We start from the raw sequence: 20,591 nt of genomic DNA, 5'->3' as shown, positions 1-20,591 counted from the left end.
GTATACTCTTAAGTTTATTTGTATCTAGAAAGACCCTAGGAAGTAGGGTCTAGCTTCATGGCTTCATTGAACTTGTGAGGTGCTAGCTTGATTTCTTGGCTACCTCAGATGTTGGTATTTTCCTTTGGGGGATTCTTTGAGGAAAAAGTGTCATACTGAGACACTTTCTACTTTTCTACTGAGATACTGTCTACACTTTTATGGGTGGTGATGCTGTTGCTACTGCTGGCAATAAAACCACCACCTTTTATTTATACTGAAAATGAAATGAACACTTCTGTATCTCAGTATCTACTTCATCTTCCTCTATCCCTACTTCCTTCCACATGGCTCTAGACCTTGCTTTTAATACTTTTTTAGACCTAACCATGCCATCCTTAGGCCAAAACCCCTATGAAGACCCCTGTTTCTTCCTAAATCAAGAGGCCCAGCAGTTTTTTTCTAAGATGAACACAAAGTGATAGCCACTTGTCATTTTCCACCAAGAGCTTTCTTGCAAATAGATCAGAGTTTCTCATTTACTTCTAAATCCCAAATTATAAATAGTTCATACTGTCCAGAGAGGCCATTTCTTTTCTTTTCTTTTCTTTTTTTTAATTAACATATAATGTAATATTAGCCCCAGGGGTACAAGTCTGTGAATCGCCAGGTTTACACACTTCACAGCACTCACCTTAGCCCATACCTTCCCCAATGTCCATAACCCCACCACCCTCTCCCTACCCGCCTCCCCCGCAGCAACCCTCAGTTTGTTTTATGAGATTGAGTCTCTTACAGTTTGTCTCCCTCCCGATCCCATCTTGTTTCATTTATTCTTTTCCTACCCCCCCCAAACCCCTACATTGCCCAGAGAGGCCATTTCATTTGAGCCACAAAAATACCCCGAGACTTTTGTCTCTTTAGTCCCAGTATCCAAAGACCTCTGTCTTTACATAGCATTGTGGGCAAACATCTAAGGTCAGCTTCCTAGGATGTTGCTACCCCGTAGATGCCAATTTCCAAGCAGTTAATGTCTTTGTTTTTGTTTTAAAGATTTTCTTTATTTGAGGGAGAGCACAAACAGGTAAGGAGCAGAGGGAGAAGCAGACTTGAGTGCCGTGAGGGGCAGGGAGCCCAACGTGGATCATTACCTGAGCTGAACACAGGTGCTTAAGTGACTGAGCCACCAAGGCACCCCTTCCGAGCAGTTGTTAAAGCTGTTTCTGCCCAGCTCCCCAAGCCAGAGGTGATGTAAGGTAGAAGGCCTCCCTGTTTACTGGGCCCTGATTAGCCAGCTATTAATCTGCCATTTCTTCTATAGAACCCTTCAAAGTATGCACTGCTACTAAATTCTGATACTAGATAGAAGTTTAAAATAGGCAGTCTGTGTCATATTGTTTACTAGATAGTTTATCAACGCAAAGCATAATTGTTGCTGAGTGTAAAACATAATCCCCGTGGGGCTACTGGGTGGCTCAGTCAGTTAAATGTCTGACTCTTGGTTTCTGCTCAGGTCATGATCTCATGGGTTGTGAGATGGAGCCCTGCATAGTCTCCACACTCATTGTGGAGTCTGCTTGAGATTCTCTCTGCCTCTCTCCCTCTGCCCCTCCCCCTGCTTGTGCTCTAGCTGATTCGTGTGTGCTCTCTCTCTCTCTCTCTCTCAAATAAATAAATAAAGCCTAAACAACACAAAACAAAACAAAAGCATAGGAGCACCTGGGTGGTTCAGTCAGTTAAGAGCCTACCTTTGGTTCAGGTCATGATCCCAGGGTCCTGGGATCAGGCCCCACATCAGGCTCCCCACTTGGTAGAAAGCCTGCTTCCTTCTTTCTCTGCTGCTCCTTCTGCTATGCTCCTCTGTCTCTGTCAAATAAATAAATAAAATATTTTTAAAAATATTCCCACAAAGGTGACATCAAGCCATCTTGAAATTCTCAGGACTTAAATCTGAATACTTTATGATGCTAATTAGGTATGTTGGTTGGTAGATATGTGTTATTGTATAGATAGATGTATTGCATACAGTGTTGATACATTCATTCTATAACATGGCTTTGGAAGACTTCATTCTTAAAACTATCTAGTAAAAATAGTTGTGTACAGTTCACTATTAGCCATGGAATTGGAATCTATTTGGAAATTTAATAAACAAATGAAAACCAGGATGATAAAAATTGGAGTTGTCAATAGACACACAATATGTACCTTTAGAAAGTTTGATATATTAGTGTTTCACTTTGGGAGATATTTGTTAGAGAGAAAATTCTTATTTCTTTGACTACTTTGGGCAACTTTTCCTGCCACTTAGGGCAATTCTACCCCACTATTTAAAGCTTACACAGACATGCAGACTTAAGTTTCAGATGCAGAATTGCAGAAGTGCAAATTTTTTTTAAAAATTGCAGAGGTGCTGGTTGACAGTAGAGACCACGTTTGCTTATACAGGTAAGAGCTAGCTTAAAAACTCTTCTTTGGGGGCACCTGGGTGGTTGGTTCAGTGGGTTAAAGCCTCTGCCTTTGGCTCAGGTTATGATCTCAGGGTCCTGGGATCGAGCCCCGCATCAGGCTCTCTGCTCAGCAGGGAACCTGCTTTCTCCTCTCTCTCTACCTGCCTCTCTGCCTATCTGTGATCTCTGTCTGTCAAATAAATAAATAAAATCTTAAAAAAAAAATAAAAACCTCTTCTTTGTAGTGATCCTCTCAATTTGATACTAAAGTGTAAGAAGCGTTCATCCTCATTTATTTCTTCCTTTTACCTGTAGTTAGATTCTGTTATGACCAGTGATAATAATGCTTAACCTGTTTGATTTTTAGATGTCCTTACTATCTCTCTCTTGTTTTTCTATATCAAGATATATATTTTTTGATTATCACAGTGGAAATTGTGGGAGATGCTGCTGATAATACCATTTCCAATTATGAAAGATTGCCTTTTCAGATTTCTGAACTTCAGTGAACTAAAGAAAAGGTTTTCTTGTTGTTGTGTTTTTTTTTTTTTTACTTTTAACCATACCCCTTTAATTAAATTTTAGATAGAAACTCAGTCTCATAAAGTGAGTAAAAGTAGAGCCTCTGTAATTGAGATGAGGGAGGGATGCTTAAAGTCCCACCTCTGGACTTCCCCAAAGTTTAGTCCATTGGATGTAATGGTCACTATGTACCAAGAAGCAAGATTATGGTGTAGCTCTGTCTCATTCATTCAGCCAGCAGAAAATGTGTATTATACAAGGCATTGTTACAGGATATGTAATAGGCCAAAGACATAAAGATAATTACCTAGGGACTTTTATACACCATATGTTTTTCTTTTCTTTTTTTTTTTTTTTAAAGATTTTATTTATTTATTTGACAGAGATCACAAGTAGACAGAGAGGCAGGCAGGGGGTGAGGGAAGCAGGCTCCCCACTGAGCAGAGATCCTGAAGTCACAAGGCTCAATCCCAGGACCCTGAGATCATGACCCAGGGCAGAGGCTTAACCCACTGAACCAGGCGCCCCACCATGTGTTTTTCTTTAAAAAATGTACAAGATGATTTAGGACCTGTAAGTCTGAAAAGAAATAAGCCTCTTAACAAGCTTTTTCTATAGAAACCCTGTGTTCAGCCAAATATGTTTTTTATCAGCAGTATGGATTTGACCAGTGATTGTGTTCTAGAGACTGTCTCGTGATGTACTGACTAATCAAGAAATAGAAAACAAAGGCAAGGGGCGCCTGGGTGGCTCAGTGGGTTAAAGCCTCTGCCTTCGGCTCGGGTCACGGTCCCAGGGTCCTGGGATCGAGCCCCGCATCGGGCTCTCTGCTCAGCAGGGAGCCTGCTTCCTCCTTTCTCTCTGTTTGCCTCTCTGCCTACTTGTGATCTCTATCTGTCCAATAAAAAATAAATAAAATCTTTAAAAAAAAAAAAAAAGAAAGAAAGAAAGAAAACAAAGGCAAGAGTATGGGTAGATGTCTTCTAATTGTAATATGAAGTGAAAATCACAGATCTATTGCTGAGAGACCCAGATAGCTACAGTTGTCTCATGGGCTCATTAAATAGCTTAATCTATGCCACTAAGCCATAGAACATGAATTGACATTATAGGATGATTATCCCAGAAATTGGGGAGTCCAGCCAGATAATGTGCCATCAGTGGCACATTAACTGAGCTTAAAGTGTGCACATAATGAGAGAACAGTTAAGTTATCTGTTGTACAGCAAGTAGATTTCAAATCATTATGAGCTGTGAGGCCTGAAAGTTGGTGTTAAGGATTCATGAAGCCCAGAGTTAAGTAATGTCGCAGAGCTACAAACTTTTGAAATGGCACCTTCAGAAGGGTGACCCTTCCTTATAGTGGTATCTCTTTTTTTTTTTTTTTTTTTTTTTTTTTTTTTTTTAAGATTTTATTTATTTATTTGACAGAGAGAAATTACAAGTACACTGAGAGGCAGGCAGAGAGAGAGAGAAGGAAGCAGGCTCCCTGCTGAGCAGAGAGCCCGATGCAGGACTCGATCCCAGGACCCTGAGATCATGACCTGAGCCGAAGGCAGCGGCTTAACCCACTGAGCCACCCAGGCGCCCCTAGTGGTATCTCTTTTTAAGTGAGAATTTTTAATGACGTGTAGACCCGTATGGTAGGTACACAGAGTGGCGTGCTCTAGCTAAGAATTGAACTACAGTGAAAAAAGCACACATTTCCTGTATGCAGAGATATGGAAAGCTGTGAAGACAAATATACCTGCCCATGCCCCAGCACTCACTCATCCCTTTCCTTAAATTACCTGTATGTCCTTGTAACTATATGTATGTCTCCTTTATTTAAATTTACTTTTGTTTTTGTCCTTTTTAATATGCTGTGTATGGGACTAATTCACAAAGTCTTGAATTAAACGTTTTTATATTAATAAATGAATAGCTGTGGATTTTTCACCCTAATTAAATCTGTACTTATATTTTGTGTTTGACTTTCCACGTTTTTATATTTAAATCCCATTTATTTTTTTTTCACACTGAAAAAAATTTCATAGCATGAAATCCTGAAACCATTAGCTTTTATTTAAAGGTACAACAGTTTTTAATATGTCATAATGATAATATTATTAGTAATGTCATCAGACTCTTTTATATCCAATCAGTTTGTTTCCCTCATTGTATGCTCCTCAAGGACAAGGGTGTTTGTCCTTTCTTCTCTTTGGGTCTAGTTTACATTACGCCAAAATTTTTACTGGGGGCATGTGACTGACACAGAGAGTACCATACTCAACTGTAGATAGTGTAGGATTAGATCGAATATCTCTTCCCCCAGAACATAACATGGCTGCCTTGTTTTCATCGTAGAATCTTCCACGTGTCACCTTTATACGGAGTTACCTTCTGTCCCCATCTAGATTGGCACATCCTGGTACCACAGTTCATGTCATTCAGTTATTAGCCCTTTCTGCAGGTGTGCTTGTGTTTGTGCTGTTCTTTCTCCTCCCCTACCATAAGCTCTTGAGAATAAGAACTTATTATTTATCAGTTACTTTATGCCTAGCATGGTATCTAACATAATAGATGCTTTAATAGGTATTTGTTGACTGACTGATTTTTGGTCTCTTTATTTAATCTTAACTTTTGACTTACATTTGTGTGACTTTTTCTCTTGTTCTTTTCAGTTTTTCAGAAACATTGGAATTGGCAGATGACATGGCCATTGATATTCCCCACATTTGGTTGTACCTTGCTGAACTGGTAACCCCCATGTTAAAAGAAGGAGGAATCTCCATGAGAGAACTTCTCATGTAAGTTTTACTTGCTTTTTGTTTTTGTTTTTGTGGGTGTGTATACAGCAAGGTAAACAGATGCGAAACTTTAGCAGCGAACTCTAGCGTAGTGCTGTTCCCTTGGTCCCTTTGGAGGCTCTTGGATGCAGCCTGTGACTCTTCACAACTTCGCATTTCAGGGGACTAGGAAGTATAGACTGTCAGTTATAAGTAAATAAGTCATGGGGATGAAACCTGTAGCATGGGGAATGTAGCCAATAATATCACAGTAGCTTTGTATGGTGACAGATGGTAGCTATACTTATCACACTGAGCATTTTATAATATATATAATTGTCAAATCACTGTTATACACTTGAAACTAATACAGCTATACTTAAGTTTAAGAAAAGACATTTCAGTGTGAAAATGTTACATTACACTTTATCTGCAGTGGAGAAGTCATGGGGATATGATGACCTTGTGGTCCATTGAAGTTAACAATGTTTGTCGATAGGGCTCCAGAATCACTTAAGTGGAAAGTTATTGGTCCTGGAAACTTAATGTTGATCTGACTTTTATGTCTGTCATTATTCAAATGCCATGAGAAGTTATTTCTACATAATAGCTTGTCAGACTGACACTTGCATTGTATATGCTCTGGTTATAATAAAATGAACTGCATTTTAGGCATTCCTAGATTTGGACAGGAGTTGGGAATTGTTGCTATATTGTACAGACTAATTTTTCCTAAACGTTTTTTTACAACAGTAGTATTTCCCCCAAAAACTTCATATGCTCAAACTCCACATACTGTGTGTCCCTTTTGTTTGAGGCTTGCAGGACATTAAAGAATATGAGAATTCTGTAGTAAAACAAAATAAGAAAAACTATTTAACTTTGGGCACCTGGCTGGCTCATTCTGTAGCATATGTGACTCTTCACCTCTTGGTCATGAGTTCAAGCCCTACACTGGGCATAGAGCTTATTTTAAAAAAATACAAATTTGAAAAGATTTTATCTTTGTTTAATTCAGCATTGCCTCACTTAATTATAAAATCCTTTTCTTGAGGAATAATTATTCATATCCTATGGAACACAGTGTGGGAAATACTAATTTAGACTATGAAAAATAAATGGTCCCTTTCTGTTTTATCCATAGTCTAAAGAACATCTTCCTTTTTAAAAAAAACACTTCATAATTAAGCTTTGTAGTTCCCTGTTACCTAAGGTTCTTCTCTCCTTTAGGCTTGAAGTGGTATTTATGTAAATAGATGATTAAGTGGGACTGATCATTGCATTGCTTCTATCACAATCAAAGAAAAAGGCAAAACCCAGGAATTCTAAGGTCCCTTTCCAGCTTTTCCATGAAGCATAAAGTGAACTTGAAGTCTTCTGCTGAACATTACTTAGAGCATGTCCTGGAACTTTCTCTTGCCCATTATTATTTAGGTTGCGTAGTATCTGTTCTTTTGACACACATTGTTTGCCTACTGTTCTAGAATAGGGAGTTTGTTCAGAGGAACTTAATTACTACTCCTGTCTTTTACAGAGAATTTAGCAAACCTTTACTTCCTGTTGGAAGAGCTGGGGTCTTGCTTTCTGAAATATTGCACCTTCTATGCAAACAAATGGTGAGTGTTAAACCGAGTGTCAGACTCAACAGCATATTAGGAAGGGCAGTAATTTTGGGTCCTGAGTTATCCGTGAAGAGCTTAGGTATCACTGTGCAAGTATTTCTGTAGCCTTTTATTATTTGAAAAGAAGTATTTCAACCTGATTTCTTACAAAGGTCTATTTCTCCTTCTGTTAGTAGTAACTTGGCAAAGAATTCTCTAATCTCAACTGGATTTGGTATAATTGTAAAGAATCTCAAAATACGTTGTATTAGTGACCAGTAATTTTATCTTCTTGAAACATAATGGCTGTATTATTTTTACTTTTAGTAGATTTCAGTGAAAACTCCTTGCTTTTAGAGTAATGTAACGTGCCTAAAATGATGATTTTATTAATTTTGGATCTCAGGATAGGTAATCTGATGAGTAATAGGTGTTAGAAATTATTCTACAGAAAAAAAAATTATTCTACAGGATTGTGAATCGCTATCTTAAAGTTATATTTAATTGAGTTTAATAAATACTGCACATTTCTTTGCAAAAGCTCTATGCCAGGTTCCTAGTTTACAAAGAACTAAGTCTTCAAAGAATTCATAAACTAGAAAGGGAGACAGACAAGTCTAAACTAAAACTTTCAAGAGTGTTTCAGTGCTATATTAAAGGTTTAAGAGGTTTGGGAAAGTGGTATTAACACCCGGGGTGAGAAACATCAAAATAAAATTCATACATGAAAATTCTGGAGTGATTCCTGACTTATTCAAACCAGAGTCAAAAGTATTGGGATAATAGATTTCATTGTTTTATTATAGGCATCAGTAAAACTGTTTTGTTTCAGTACTCCCTCTGGGTATACAGAAGTCCCTTTGTATTACATCTCTGTACGAGTTATTCATGGACGGGTGTACTAAAGAGCCTGGACTCTAGTTCTAGTTATTTGTTATTAATACTACTTACTTGATGGCACTAAAGTTTTTATTGAACCCTAATTTGTAGGTCCAGAATTCCTTCCTCCTTTCCTAACCTACTTCACTTTGGTCCTTATTAAAAACTCAAATTCTTATTAACTTTTATGTGTAGAAACAGAAAGCAAATTCTCATTTCTCCTAACCAGGTTCTCATAGAGCATAATTTCTGCAGTCAGCCTGAGTTTACATCCTGAATTTGGTGGGTTATCAGCTAGCTGTGGTGCCTTGGACAAGTTACTCTATGAGATAATCAGTACATGTTTCATAGCTAGTAGCCATGGCTCAACGGCTGACCTTTCCCTTTATTACTGTGACTTCATTCAGGCAGTGGACTTGTACCTTCTCATCAGTTTTCAGCTGACAGCAGCTCTTCTCTGTTATATCTTAGCTCAACCATGTTCCTTTTGCCCTTGAAATACTTCTCATTCCTGGTTCAGGAGCAGTAACCTCCTTAGTCATTCTCATGTTTGCATAATTGTGATCTACTATGAAGAGGAAGGGGTTCCAGTGAGGCTTGATGAATGGCTTTAATAGCAGGTGTATATAACACTATCTAGGACAAGAGACACTGTTGAATTTATGAACTCTGAATTGAACCTTTTTTAGGTGCTTATATTCATAAATCCCAAACGTGAGTTTACAGTTCCCCAGATTAGTCATCTGATAAAATAAGTTATTGAACCTTAAATAGCTACATCACAGCCATTCACTCTTACATTTGCATACATTCAGATACCTTGGTGTGAAAGCAAGGAGTCCTGAGACATTAACTTCATATCAACAAGGGAAAGTTTTGGGCGGTCTGGGTGGCTCAGTGGGTTAAAGCCTCTGCCTTCGGCTCAGATCATGATCCCAGGGTCCTGGGATTGAGGCCCACATCGGGCTCTCTGCTGAGCAGGGAGCCTGCTTGACCCTCTCTCTCTGCCTGCTTCTCTGCCTACTTGTGATCGCTGTCTGTCAAATAAATAAAAATTAAATATTTAAAAAAAAACAAACAAGGGAAAGTTTTGAGTTTTCAGTCTTTACAATTCTATACTCTTGACTTTAAGCAAGACTTCTCCTCTCCTCCTCCTCTTCCTTCTTATCACAATGTAAAAGTAAATGGATTGGACTTATCTCTGTTTTAGAGCCATAAGAAAGTGGGAGCCTTATGGAGGGAGGCTGACCTCACCTGGAAGGACTTTTTACCAGAAGGAGAAGATGTACATAATTTTCTCTTGGAGCAGGTAAGAACAAGGCTTATACCTTCCTGTTTTATAGTAGTTGGTCTGTTTTATAGACTAAATGAAGGTAATTTCATTAGTAGTTCAGTCATGAAAAGTAGACCAAAATAAGATTCATGGTCAAAATGTCATTTTAAGTCCATGCTTTAGGGCCACTCCAGCTATTCACTCATTAGATGATAGATAAAGAATAAAATTTAAAGGATTTAGCCATACACGGAAAACAAGCTATGTATCTCCATGAACCAGAAAGGAAGTTGATAAATAAAGCAGGGGTTATAGGGCTAAAGCTATAAGTCATCTGAGCTCTGGGTCTAAAAACCAGTAGAGATAGGCAGAAATCATTTCTATGAGGTAATGAGGACTAGTATGCCCCTTACAGGGCAGAAAATTGGAGGATAGGCTTACTGCATGAAACCAAGTCGGAACTCCATAGAAAGATAAATGCAAGGAAATAGACACAGTCATAGAGCCAAAACCTTGGATAGGCTGTCCGCTTGGTAACTTGATCCAGAAATCCACAACAAGGTATAAGACCTCGTGATCAATATATTCTGGTTCTCATTAAGGAATTGTGGAGGATCAGATAGAGGCAATCATAAAAATATTAGATGAGGAAGAGTGACAGAGAAAGGAAACAACTCCCTCTCAAAATGATCCTGCAAGGGATGCCTGGTTGGCTTAGTCAGTTAAGTGTCTGCCTTTGGCTCGGGTCATAATCCCAGAGTCCTGGGATTGAGTCCGACATTGGGCCCCTTTCTCAGTGGGGAGCCTACTTCTTCCTCTCCTTTGCTGCTCCCCCTGCTTGTGTGCTCACTGTCTCTCTCTCTCTCTCTCCCCCTCTGACAAATAAATAAAATCTTTTAAAAAATTATCCTGCAAATCAAGTCCTAAAGTATAGGAAAATTAAAACCAAGATAGCTAACAAAATGATGAATAAGTAGAAAAAAATCACTCAGGTAAAATGAAAATAAAGCAATCTGAAAATTATTTTAAATTAAGTATGTTGTGCTGGATAAAGATACTGCATTAGGTTACTGGGGACATTAACTTCCTAGATACTCTGGAGAGCCCTCCTGCCAAAAGGTAAAGGCCTAGATGAAGCGTAATTTATTTGCATTGCTGGGTTCATAGAAAGTAAATGTAATTGCTAAGGAACTAACCTAGTAAGTGAAGAAAAAAGCCACAGATGAAACCTGAACCCTTAGCAATAAGCACACATGAAGGGCATGTTGCTCAATGCCACTGTAAGTGCTACCAAAAATCTCGGAAGAAGTCGAAATGGTCCTAGTTCAGTATTACCCTGGCTCCCAGAAGAAGCAAACCAAAATTATTTTTGGAAAAAACATTCTCAACTTAGGTCTCTTGATTATTTTCTAAAAATTAACATTATCTAAATACATGGATTAATACTTAGAGCCCATTTAACCTGTAATGAAACAAGCAGCCATGAGTGAGAATGAACAGATAATAATGGTAGATTTAGACCCCAAAGACTAGAAATAATGGAATTCTCACTTGGCATTATGACATAATACTATATACAAAAGAGGAATTCACAAAAATGAGCAAATAAGAAAAGACTAGTCAACGGGCGCCTGGGTGGCTCAGTGGGTTAAGCCACTGCCTTCGGCTCAGGTCATGATCTCAGAGTCCTGGGATCGAGCCCCACATCGGGCTCTCTGCTCAGCAGGGAGCCTGCTTCCTCCTCTCTCTCTGCCCGCCTCTCTGCCTGCTTGTGATCTCTGTCTGTCAAATAAATAAATAAAATCTTAAAAAAAAAAAAAAAAGAAAAGACTAGTCAAAATGACTGAGAAGATTTGAAAGAAATGAAGAAACTATGGTAGATTTCTAAGAGATGTTATGAGATTTAGGGGATAGAATGAGAAAGTCCAACAAATGTCTCATGGGAATCCCAGGAGGAAAAACAGAGTAAATGGAAAAGAGGCAATATTTGAAGAGACTGTGACTGAGACTTCTCCTGAGCTGAGATATAGAAAGCACATATATACTATGGAGGGTAACTAAATTTCAGTGAAACTGCGTAATATCAAAAGACAAAGAAAAGATTTTTAAAACAGTTATAAAGGAGTATGATACCTACAAATAAACAGTAGAATTTGCACTAGCAACAGTGAAAAACAGAAGGTGGTGGAATAATCTCAAAGGGCTGAGAGAGTATCAGTTAGTTAATCTAGAATTGTCTCTCCAACTAAACTAACCTTTAAGAATGTGGGTGACATATATTTAGACACAACACACTTCTAAATAACCCATGGCTTGAAGAAGAAATCATAAAAGATAGTAAGAAATATTTGATTGAAGAAACACAACACATCAAAATTTGTGGGATGCAACTCAAGCAGTACTCAGAGTGAAAATGTTAGCACTAAACACCTGTATTTAGAACAGAAGTGGGATTGCAGATCTGTGATCTCATTTTCAGCCTTATGAAATGAGAAGAAAGAAGAACAAATAAAGTTCAAAGGATATAAAAAAAGGGAATAATAAAGATCAAAGTGGAAATCAGTGTAAAAAACAATAGAGAATAATCAGTGAAGTCAAAAGCTGGCCCTCTTAAAAAATAAAATCATTAAATCTCTAGCCAGACTAATCAGAGAAAACAAAATTCGAAAAGAAGGTGCAAATTACCAGTAGAAGGAATGAGAGAGATGATGTTACACAGTTTCTGCACATAATAATGGATCAGAGAAACTTATGAATAATTTTTATGCCAGTAAATACCTCAGTTTAGTTGAAGTGAACAGATTTCTTGAAAGGTACAAACCACTAAAGCTAACTCAAGAATAGATAACCTGAGCATCTATTACACTGAGGTAGTTAAAAACATTCCCACAAAGAAAACTTCAAGCCCTAGTGTTTTCACTGTTGAGTTCTATCAGACATCTGAAGGAGAAATAATACTAATTCTGCAAAGAATTCTGTACCAGTTCCTCCAGAAAATTAGAGAGATTTCTGCCAGCTCATTCTATAAGACCAGCATTATTCTGGTAATAAAACCAGACAAACACATTTCAAGATGAAAAAAAAAAAAAAAAAAAAGAACTATAAACCAATATTCTTAATAAATGCCCAGAAAATTTCTCAACAAAATTTTCACAGGTGAAGTCCAACATTATATTAAAAGATTAATACATCACAACCAGGTAGCCTTTATCATGGGAATATTATGATAACATAATAAAACATTCAGAAATCACTGTGTGGATGTATGGAAGATGAAGGAGTAAGCAGCTCCAGAATTACTCCTTCCACTGAAACAACTGTTGAGCTAGCAAGATGTGTTAGAATGAGCTATTTTGGAATTGTGGAGTCTAATCAGTGTGCTACCAACACCAGGGAAAAGCTTTGTGAAAAAAGAATCTGGTAAATTTCAGTAACCTTGGCATTTTGCATAGAAGCTATTAGCCCCTAGCTCTGTGGTAGACAGTTGGGGAGATGGTGGTGCAGTTTTTTGGTGTCAGGTTGAGAACTGAAGACCTTGTCCTCCAAAGACGGGTACTATGCCTTTTAATCTGCCTGGCAGTTTACTGAGGGTCTAGTGCAGGGCCTGGCCATTGTTTTAACTGCTTACACCAAAGTGGTTTCCTGTATGGTATCTGTCAAAGAATTTAAAGAACCAGATGCATTTGACTGTGGTCCTACTCACCCCCACTCCACCCTACCCCACACTTTTCTCATTGGTTTCATGCATTCACGGAAATCTCTGCAAGGTCACTGGCCTTGTGGGGAGATAATGGGTCATAGACTATAATGACCCCACACACAGGAAGGAAGGTAGTCTTTGTCTAACTTCAATATACAGTTGACTACAACAGTCTGATATCCAGAGTTACACCTTACAATATTCAAGATATCTAATTGCCAACAAAAAATTACAAAGCATATAAAGAAACAGGAAGATATGGCTCATTCACAAGAAAAAAGAAATTGACAGAAAACATCCCTGAGGAAACCCAAATGTTGGACATACCAGACAAGGAATTTAAACTAACTGCCTTAAATATGCTCAAATTGCTGAAAGAATCATGGACAAAGAACCAAAGGAAATCAAGAGAATGATGTATGATCAAACTGGCAATATCAATAAAGAGGTAGAGATTATAAAAACAAACCAAATAGAAATTCTGGAACTGAAAGTTGGAATAACTAAAATGAGAAAATAACTAGAGTGGTGCAACAATAAATTTGATCAGACAGAAGAAAGAATCTAAAAATTTGAATATAAAGTAGTTGAAATTGCTCTGTCAGGGGGGTCACTGATTGGCAGTAATTTGCTGCCATAAAAATCCATCTTTAATTTTTGAAATGAAATTTCTGGTGGTGTTATATGAAATTATGAGTATCACTAATTTGCTTTTTTTTTTTTTTTTTAAGATTTTATTTATTTATTTAACACAGAGATCACAAGTAGGCAGAGAGGCAGGCAGAGGGTGGGGGGGAAGCAGGCCTCTTGCTGAGCAGAAAGCCCAACTCGGGGCTTGATCCAAGGACCTGAGATCATGACTTGAGCCAAAGGCAGAGGCTTAACCCACTGAGCCACCCAGGCGCCTCTCACTGAGTGTTTTAAATTTTTAAAAATTCTCATACTTTGGTGTTTTTTTTAAAATAAACTTTATGATAATACATATTGGAAAATTAATTCATTAAACATATAAAGGAGCCTTTGAAAGAATTGCTCAATTTTCGGAGCAGAAAGAAAAATGAATCAAGAAAAATGAACAGTGCCTGGGGACCTATAGGACACCATCAAGCATGATGGGCATTAGAGAGTTCCAGAAGGGAGAAGAGAGAGAGAAAGGACAGGGCAGAAAAATTATTTGAAGACATAATAGCCACAAACATCCCAAACTTGATCCAAGATAGGAATCTACATGTGTAGAAATTTCAGTGAACTCTAAGCAAGATAAACTGAATGAGATTTACTCAGAGATGTATTACATGAAACTTTTGAGTGACAAAGACGGAAATCTTGAAAGCAGCTAAAAACCAAGAGACTTTGCCTGTACAAGGAATCCTCAATAAGATCAATAGCCAATTTTTCATCAGCCAAAAGATACTGGGATGATCTGTTTAATAAATTTAATAATTTCGGAGGTACCTGAATGGCTTAGTCTATTAAATGTTTGGCTTCAGCTCAGCTCAGGTCATGATCCCAGAGTCCTTGGATCAGGCCCCTAGTTGGGCCCCATGCTCAGCGGGAAGTTTGTATCTCCTCCATCTCCCACTGCTACCCCACCCCTGCTTGTGCTTCTTTCTCTCTCAAATGGGTAAATACCATCTTTTAAAATAAATTTTTTAAAAGAAATTAAATAACTTTAAACCAGGAATTTTATATATGGCAAAATTTCCTTTAAAGATGAAGAGGGGAAAAAAAATGAGGGGGGGAAAAAAATGAAGAGGAAGTGAAGCATTTCCAGATTTAAAAGCTAAGTGAGTTTGTCAGCAGGAGACCTGCCCTATGCGAAATGCTAAAGTGAGTCTTTCAGGCTGAAATAAAAGGGCACTGGATAGTAACCTCAAGTCATATGAAGAAATAAAGATCACTGGTGGTTAAGGTAACCACATAGGTAAATATAAAAGCTAGTATTACTATGTTGTGGTTTGTGGTTTCTCTTTTTTGTTTCCTATATGTTTTAAAAGGCAAATCCATAAAATAATAATTATAAATATGTATAAACAGGCACACAGTATATAAAGATATAATTTATAAAACATAAAGATGGTTTCTCACAGAATTGCCATATGACCCAGCAGTTCCATTTCTAGGTATATATCCGGAAATAGGAAATTATATGGCACCTGGGTTTCAAATAAACCTGGATTCAGGTTCCAGCCTTGAATCACTTCATGTGACTGAACAAATTACCTGATTTCTCTAAGCCTCAGGATCATCATCTAGGAAATGATAATAATACCTACCTTGTGGAATTTTTATGGGGATTAAATAGAATAAAGTTTAAGAAACACTGAGCACAGAGAAGTAATCAATTATGAATATTGTTGTTACTAATAAAAATATTTAAAGGGTAGTTAGAAAAATGAGGTTTTAGAAAACCTGGTCTTCCTATCCTGACTTTTGGCTTTTTTCTAAAATACTTGGTTCAGTGCCTTTTTTCCTGGGGACCCTAGTATGTTCTGCAAGAGGTAGTGATGAACCAATTCGCAAATTTGAAGCCCAGCCTTCTGGGCTCTAGAAAGATGAGATAAGTTATGCAGAAACACAGGGGTTCTGAGAAGCAATTGTTTCTTTCCAGGGACAACTGCAAACTTTACAGCTCTGCACCAACTCCCTTTAGCTTTCATTTTCAAATTTTTATGTCGTATTTTATTAATGAGCAATATACTTTGTTTGATTTTATTGTTGTTAATAAATAAATTCTTACAAAAGATAAAAAATAAAATGCTACATAAATGGTAAAGACAATCAAAACAGTAGGATGAATCCTTCTCCACACAATCCCCCCGCCCCCCAGAATTCAAGGTAGCTTTTCCTTTGTAGATCTGGGGAAGGTATAGGAATATATCAAAGTCCCCAAAGGTATTAGAGTAAAGCTGGTGCTAATAATCTTTAATATTTTAACCTATGGTTTTTTTATAGTGAAACTTCACTGAGTAAAGCATACTTCTATATCACATTGCCTTATACCCTTGAAAATTACCAATGATTTTGATTTTTTTAACCACTCCTCTAAAAATTGAACAATTATGGTATGATTTCCTTTTTTTATATTTAGTATATGTGTGTGATCATAATTTTATGTACATGTGTCAGAATGGCATAAAAATCATCAAACTTTTTCAAGTATTTTAACAATTAAGGTGAAATTCATGTAACATCCAGTTAATCATTTTAAAATGTACAATTCAATGACAGTGTATTAACAATGTTGTGCAACCACCACCCAAAATACTTTTTATTTATTTATTTTTAAAGATTTTATTTATTTATTTGACAGAGAGAGAGAGATCACAAGTAGACAGGCAGGCAGAGAGGGAGCAGGAAGCAGCCGCCGCCCCCCCCCCCCCCCCCCCCCCCGCTGAGCAGAGATTCCTGATGCGGGGCTCCTTCCCAGGACCCTGAAATCATGACCTGAGCCAAAGGTGGAGGCTTAAACCCACTGAGCTACCCAGGCATACCCACCCCCCAAAATACTTTTATTGCAAAAGAATTGTTGGGGCGCCTGCATGGTCCTGCTGGTATAGGGCTTTTCCCTTCCAGGTTAATGGGTGGCTCTACCAAGTGTATGGTCCTAGAGCCCTTTTGGTGCCAGCAGGGTGCACGTTCTTAGTGCCCTGAGCCCTTGGAACTGGCTGAGGTTGAGGTTGGTGGTGGTCTTCTCATCTTAGAACAAGCCTTCCTTTTAGAAGTAGGTGAGTCAGGGCGCCTGGGTGGTTCAGTGGGTTAAGCCTCTGCTGTTAGCTCAGGTCATGATCTCAGGGTCCTGGGATTAAGCCCTGCATTGGGCTCTCTGCTTGGTGGGGAGCCTTCTTTCCCAACCTCTCTCTGCCTGCCTCTCTGCCTTCTTGTGGTCGATCTCTCTCTCTCTCTCAAATAAATAAAATCTTTAAAAAAAAGAAGAAGAAGAACTGAATCATGCCTGAACTCCACCGCCCGTCACTGACTCTAGAGTCCTTATATCTGTGCTCCGTCAAGCTGCCACTTGTGGGGGCCTTAAGACTTTACGTGATAGAGCGAGCCAGTGTTCTAGGAGAATTTGAAGGCATGTACACTTGTTTTTAGGCTGTCCAGGGTCATTGTCATGGATGTGAAGCAAAAGCCAGATAACTCTTATAAAGTATTTAAGAACAAAGTGAGAGCAGGACAGGAGAGGTGAAACCAGTGCTCCTAATAGGGCTGCAGAGCTCCGTATGTGTGTTCACAGAGCTTCCCAGGGGCCCTCTATGCCCGCTGCCTGCAGGTGTGTGCAGGTGGTGCTGTCAAGGCTGATGCAAAGGCATTTCTGCATTGGGTTGGACCCACACAGGCCATGATGATGTGATTTGGTGCAGTGACTACATATATACAGTCTTTCTCCGTACCAGAATATTCAGTCCTTTGAAATTGAATGATTTTTGTGGGGAAAAAGGTCTTTCATGCAATACTGATAAAACCCTTCATTTTTGTTGTCCTCCCTACAATACACTGGTTGTTCAGGAATTGTATAATATAGCATCATTCTCTGACTTGGATTCAGAATGGTCAGGAGGTATTTGAAGGACTTTACCAAATTTAGAATTTTGACACCTCTTCTGTGCCAGTACTGATACTAAACGATAGGCTGCAGAAGGATTTAAATTGTACTGTTAGTATTCATGCTGTGCCATGCAGCTATGTCATTGCTAAGAGCACAACTGAATGATTTGGAGTGAGCATAGCCACAGAGGTAATTCTAGGGGTCTTGTTGGTTTTTTGTTCTTAAGGAAAATCAGAGATAGACAATATAAAAAGTTGGAGAAATGTTCAGAAAGGTAGGAGAATGAGACTTTTACAGAACTATAAGTAAAAAATGGCTTCTGCTGACCATTTTGACCCATGTAAAATAAAACATTGCCCATAACTTTGTTTTCCTCTCAGGGTGTTACTGATATTGACTTACGTTAATATATACAACATTTTATGTTTCAGAAGTTGGACTTTATAGAGTCTGATAGTTCCTGTTCCTCTGAAGCACTTTCAAAAAAAGAACTCTCTGCTGAAGAGCTGTATAAGCGACTCGAGAAACTCATTATCGAGGACAAAGCGAATGATGAACAGATCTTTGACTGGGTAGAGGTATAGAGATTATGTCACCTTCCCTGGTATCTCTGCAAGAACAATTCTTGTGGGAACACTTGCATTCACGTACAGGCACACCTCAGAGAGAGTGCGGGCTCGGTTCCAGACCACAATAAAGCGAATACTGTAATAAAGCGAGTAAAATTAATTTTTTTTTCTCAATGCATATGAAAGTTATGTTTACATAATGCTGTAGTCTGTTAAGTCTGTAATAGCATTATATCTAAAAAAGTACATAAAATCTTAAAGAAAAATACTTTATTGCTAAAAAATGCTACCCATCCATCCTCTGAGCTTTCAGTGAGTCAGAATCGCTGATCACAGTTCATTATAACAAATACAGTAATAATAAAAAAAGTTCAGAATACTGTGAGAATTATCCAGATGTGACACACAGAAGTGAGCAAATACTGTTGGGTAAATGGCGCTGACAGAATTGCTCGATGCAGGGTTGCCATAAACTTTCAATTTGTAAAAAACACAGTACCACTGAAGTACATAAACAATAAAACAAAGTATGCTTGTATCTTCCCTTCCACTTCATAGGAGTATTTAACCTTAATGAAGTTACTTCTTATTCTTTCATGTATGTGTATTTGAAACTATAAGACTGTTTTTATCTTTATAAGATTTAAAGTTTTTTATAAGGTCAAATAAAACTACTCCAAACAGAAGCCATTTTCCTGGGTCTATCATTAGTTTAGGATAGACCCTACATTTTGCTATTAAAAAAAGACATATTTGGGGCACCTGCATGGTTCAGTCAGTTAAGCACATACATTCAGCTCAGGTCATGATCCCAGGGTCCTGAGATCAGTCCCACGTCAGGCTCTCTGCTCAGCAGGAGTGTGCCGTCCCTCTCTGTTCTCCTTCTCTCTCTCTCTCTCCCCCCAAATAAATAAATAAAAATCTTTCATTAGAAAAAATACATGTTTTTCCTAAATTTTCCTGCATTTTAAATCCCATTCTGGATGAAATTAATAAACAGTATGTAATTTTTCTGAATTATGTTATCTTTCATCTTCATAGTAAATCTCCCTTCTGAAAATTTTATACCTTTTCCATGGGATCATATAATCAAGTTGAGAGAAAGTCATGGAGGACTAATCTGGTCCTTTCCCTCTTGGATAAATCTTTTTTATAGTCCTTGTAATGGGTTGTTCATTCATTTTTTTTTTTTTTAAGATTATATTTATTTATTTGACAGGGATCACAAATAGGCAGAGAGGCAGGCAGAGAGAGAAGGGGAAGCAGGCTCCCTGCTGAGCAGAGAGCCCGATGCTGGGCTCAACCCTGGGATCATGACCCGAGCCGAAGGCAGATGCTTTAACCCACTGAGCCACCCAGGCGCCCCTGGGTTGTTCATTCTTTGTCTACTTTAGGCATTGAGAAATAGTGAAACTTCTGACAATTTTTTTTTTTAATCTTTTATCCTCCATGTCTATTCAGGGTAGTAAATCTATCCTGTCACATAGTTGGGAATCTTTTAATTAATTGTAATAGTTTGCCATTATATCCCTGTCTCCCTCTCTAGGTTCTCTCATCCTTTCTTAAAATCTTGATATCCAGACTCTTGTTTGGTTACCCTTATACAAACATAGCCTGGATTTTCAGTATCACTCTCACAAGTGACATGTGCAAATTGAACATGATTGCCAGATGTAATGCAACAGTGTAGAGTTAGGCAGTGCTGTCATGTTTTTTGTTTTGGACTCTGTGCTCACCACACTGAACTCAGATTGCTCTTTCAGTCATAGAGTACCCTTTCTTCTATGCTCTACTGTTTAGTCATCTCTACCACCTACAACATTAATGTGTTTAGTTTGGGAACCAGAATGGGGCTTTTAAAAATTATTTCTGCTTATGTTCATCTTCTTAAACTAGATACAAGTTTTTGTCTATCAGGACATTTTAGATTCTGACTTTGATCATAAAATTTCCTTGCCATCTTTTTGACTTTGTGTCTTCCTTGCATTTCATTAATATGTCAACTTTATCTTCATCCAAGTTGTGGGTAAAATATGTGAATGAGGCAAATTAGCATCCTTTTAGGAACAAGATCCCACCCCTACCCCCATGGACACTTCCAGCTGTTAATCTGTTTATTATTTCACATCATTTTACTGTCTATCTCATCTCTTCATCTTGCCCACAAGGGTACAGCTGCCATTACATAATTGGTCAGAAGCCTTGCTGAAGTCCAGGGGATATATACTTATATCCATCTGAGCTACTGTATACTAATCAAATCAGAAAAGGCAAGGAGGTTAGTTTAGCGTCACTTGT

General features: G+C 38.1%; 1 protein-coding gene across 28 annotated transcripts in view; it reads left to right on the top strand.

Moving 5' to 3' along the window:
• Positions 1 to 20,591, top strand: part of EIF4G3 (eukaryotic translation initiation factor 4 gamma 3) — a 351,983-nt gene that overhangs the window by 322,769 nt on the left and 8,623 nt on the right. For all 28 annotated transcript variants that reach the window (XM_059135850.1, XM_059135849.1, XM_059135848.1 and 25 more), the window contains 4 exons: positions 5,615 to 5,740; positions 7,254 to 7,335; positions 9,410 to 9,508; positions 18,156 to 18,302. In XM_059135850.1, coding sequence (XP_058991833.1) covers positions 5,615 to 5,740; positions 7,254 to 7,335; positions 9,410 to 9,508; positions 18,156 to 18,302 — 454 coding nt within the window. The remainder of the gene's footprint in view (positions 1 to 5,614; positions 5,741 to 7,253; positions 7,336 to 9,409; positions 9,509 to 18,155; positions 18,303 to 20,591) is intronic.

Source organism: Mustela lutreola, chromosome 10 (genome assembly GCF_030435805.1).
Source record: "Mustela lutreola isolate mMusLut2 chromosome 10, mMusLut2.pri, whole genome shotgun sequence".
Taxonomy (NCBI): Eukaryota; Metazoa; Chordata; class Mammalia; order Carnivora; family Mustelidae; genus Mustela; species Mustela lutreola.
The sequence above is the reverse complement of the archived record's forward strand: the minus strand, read 5'-3'. Positions and strand labels throughout refer to the sequence as shown.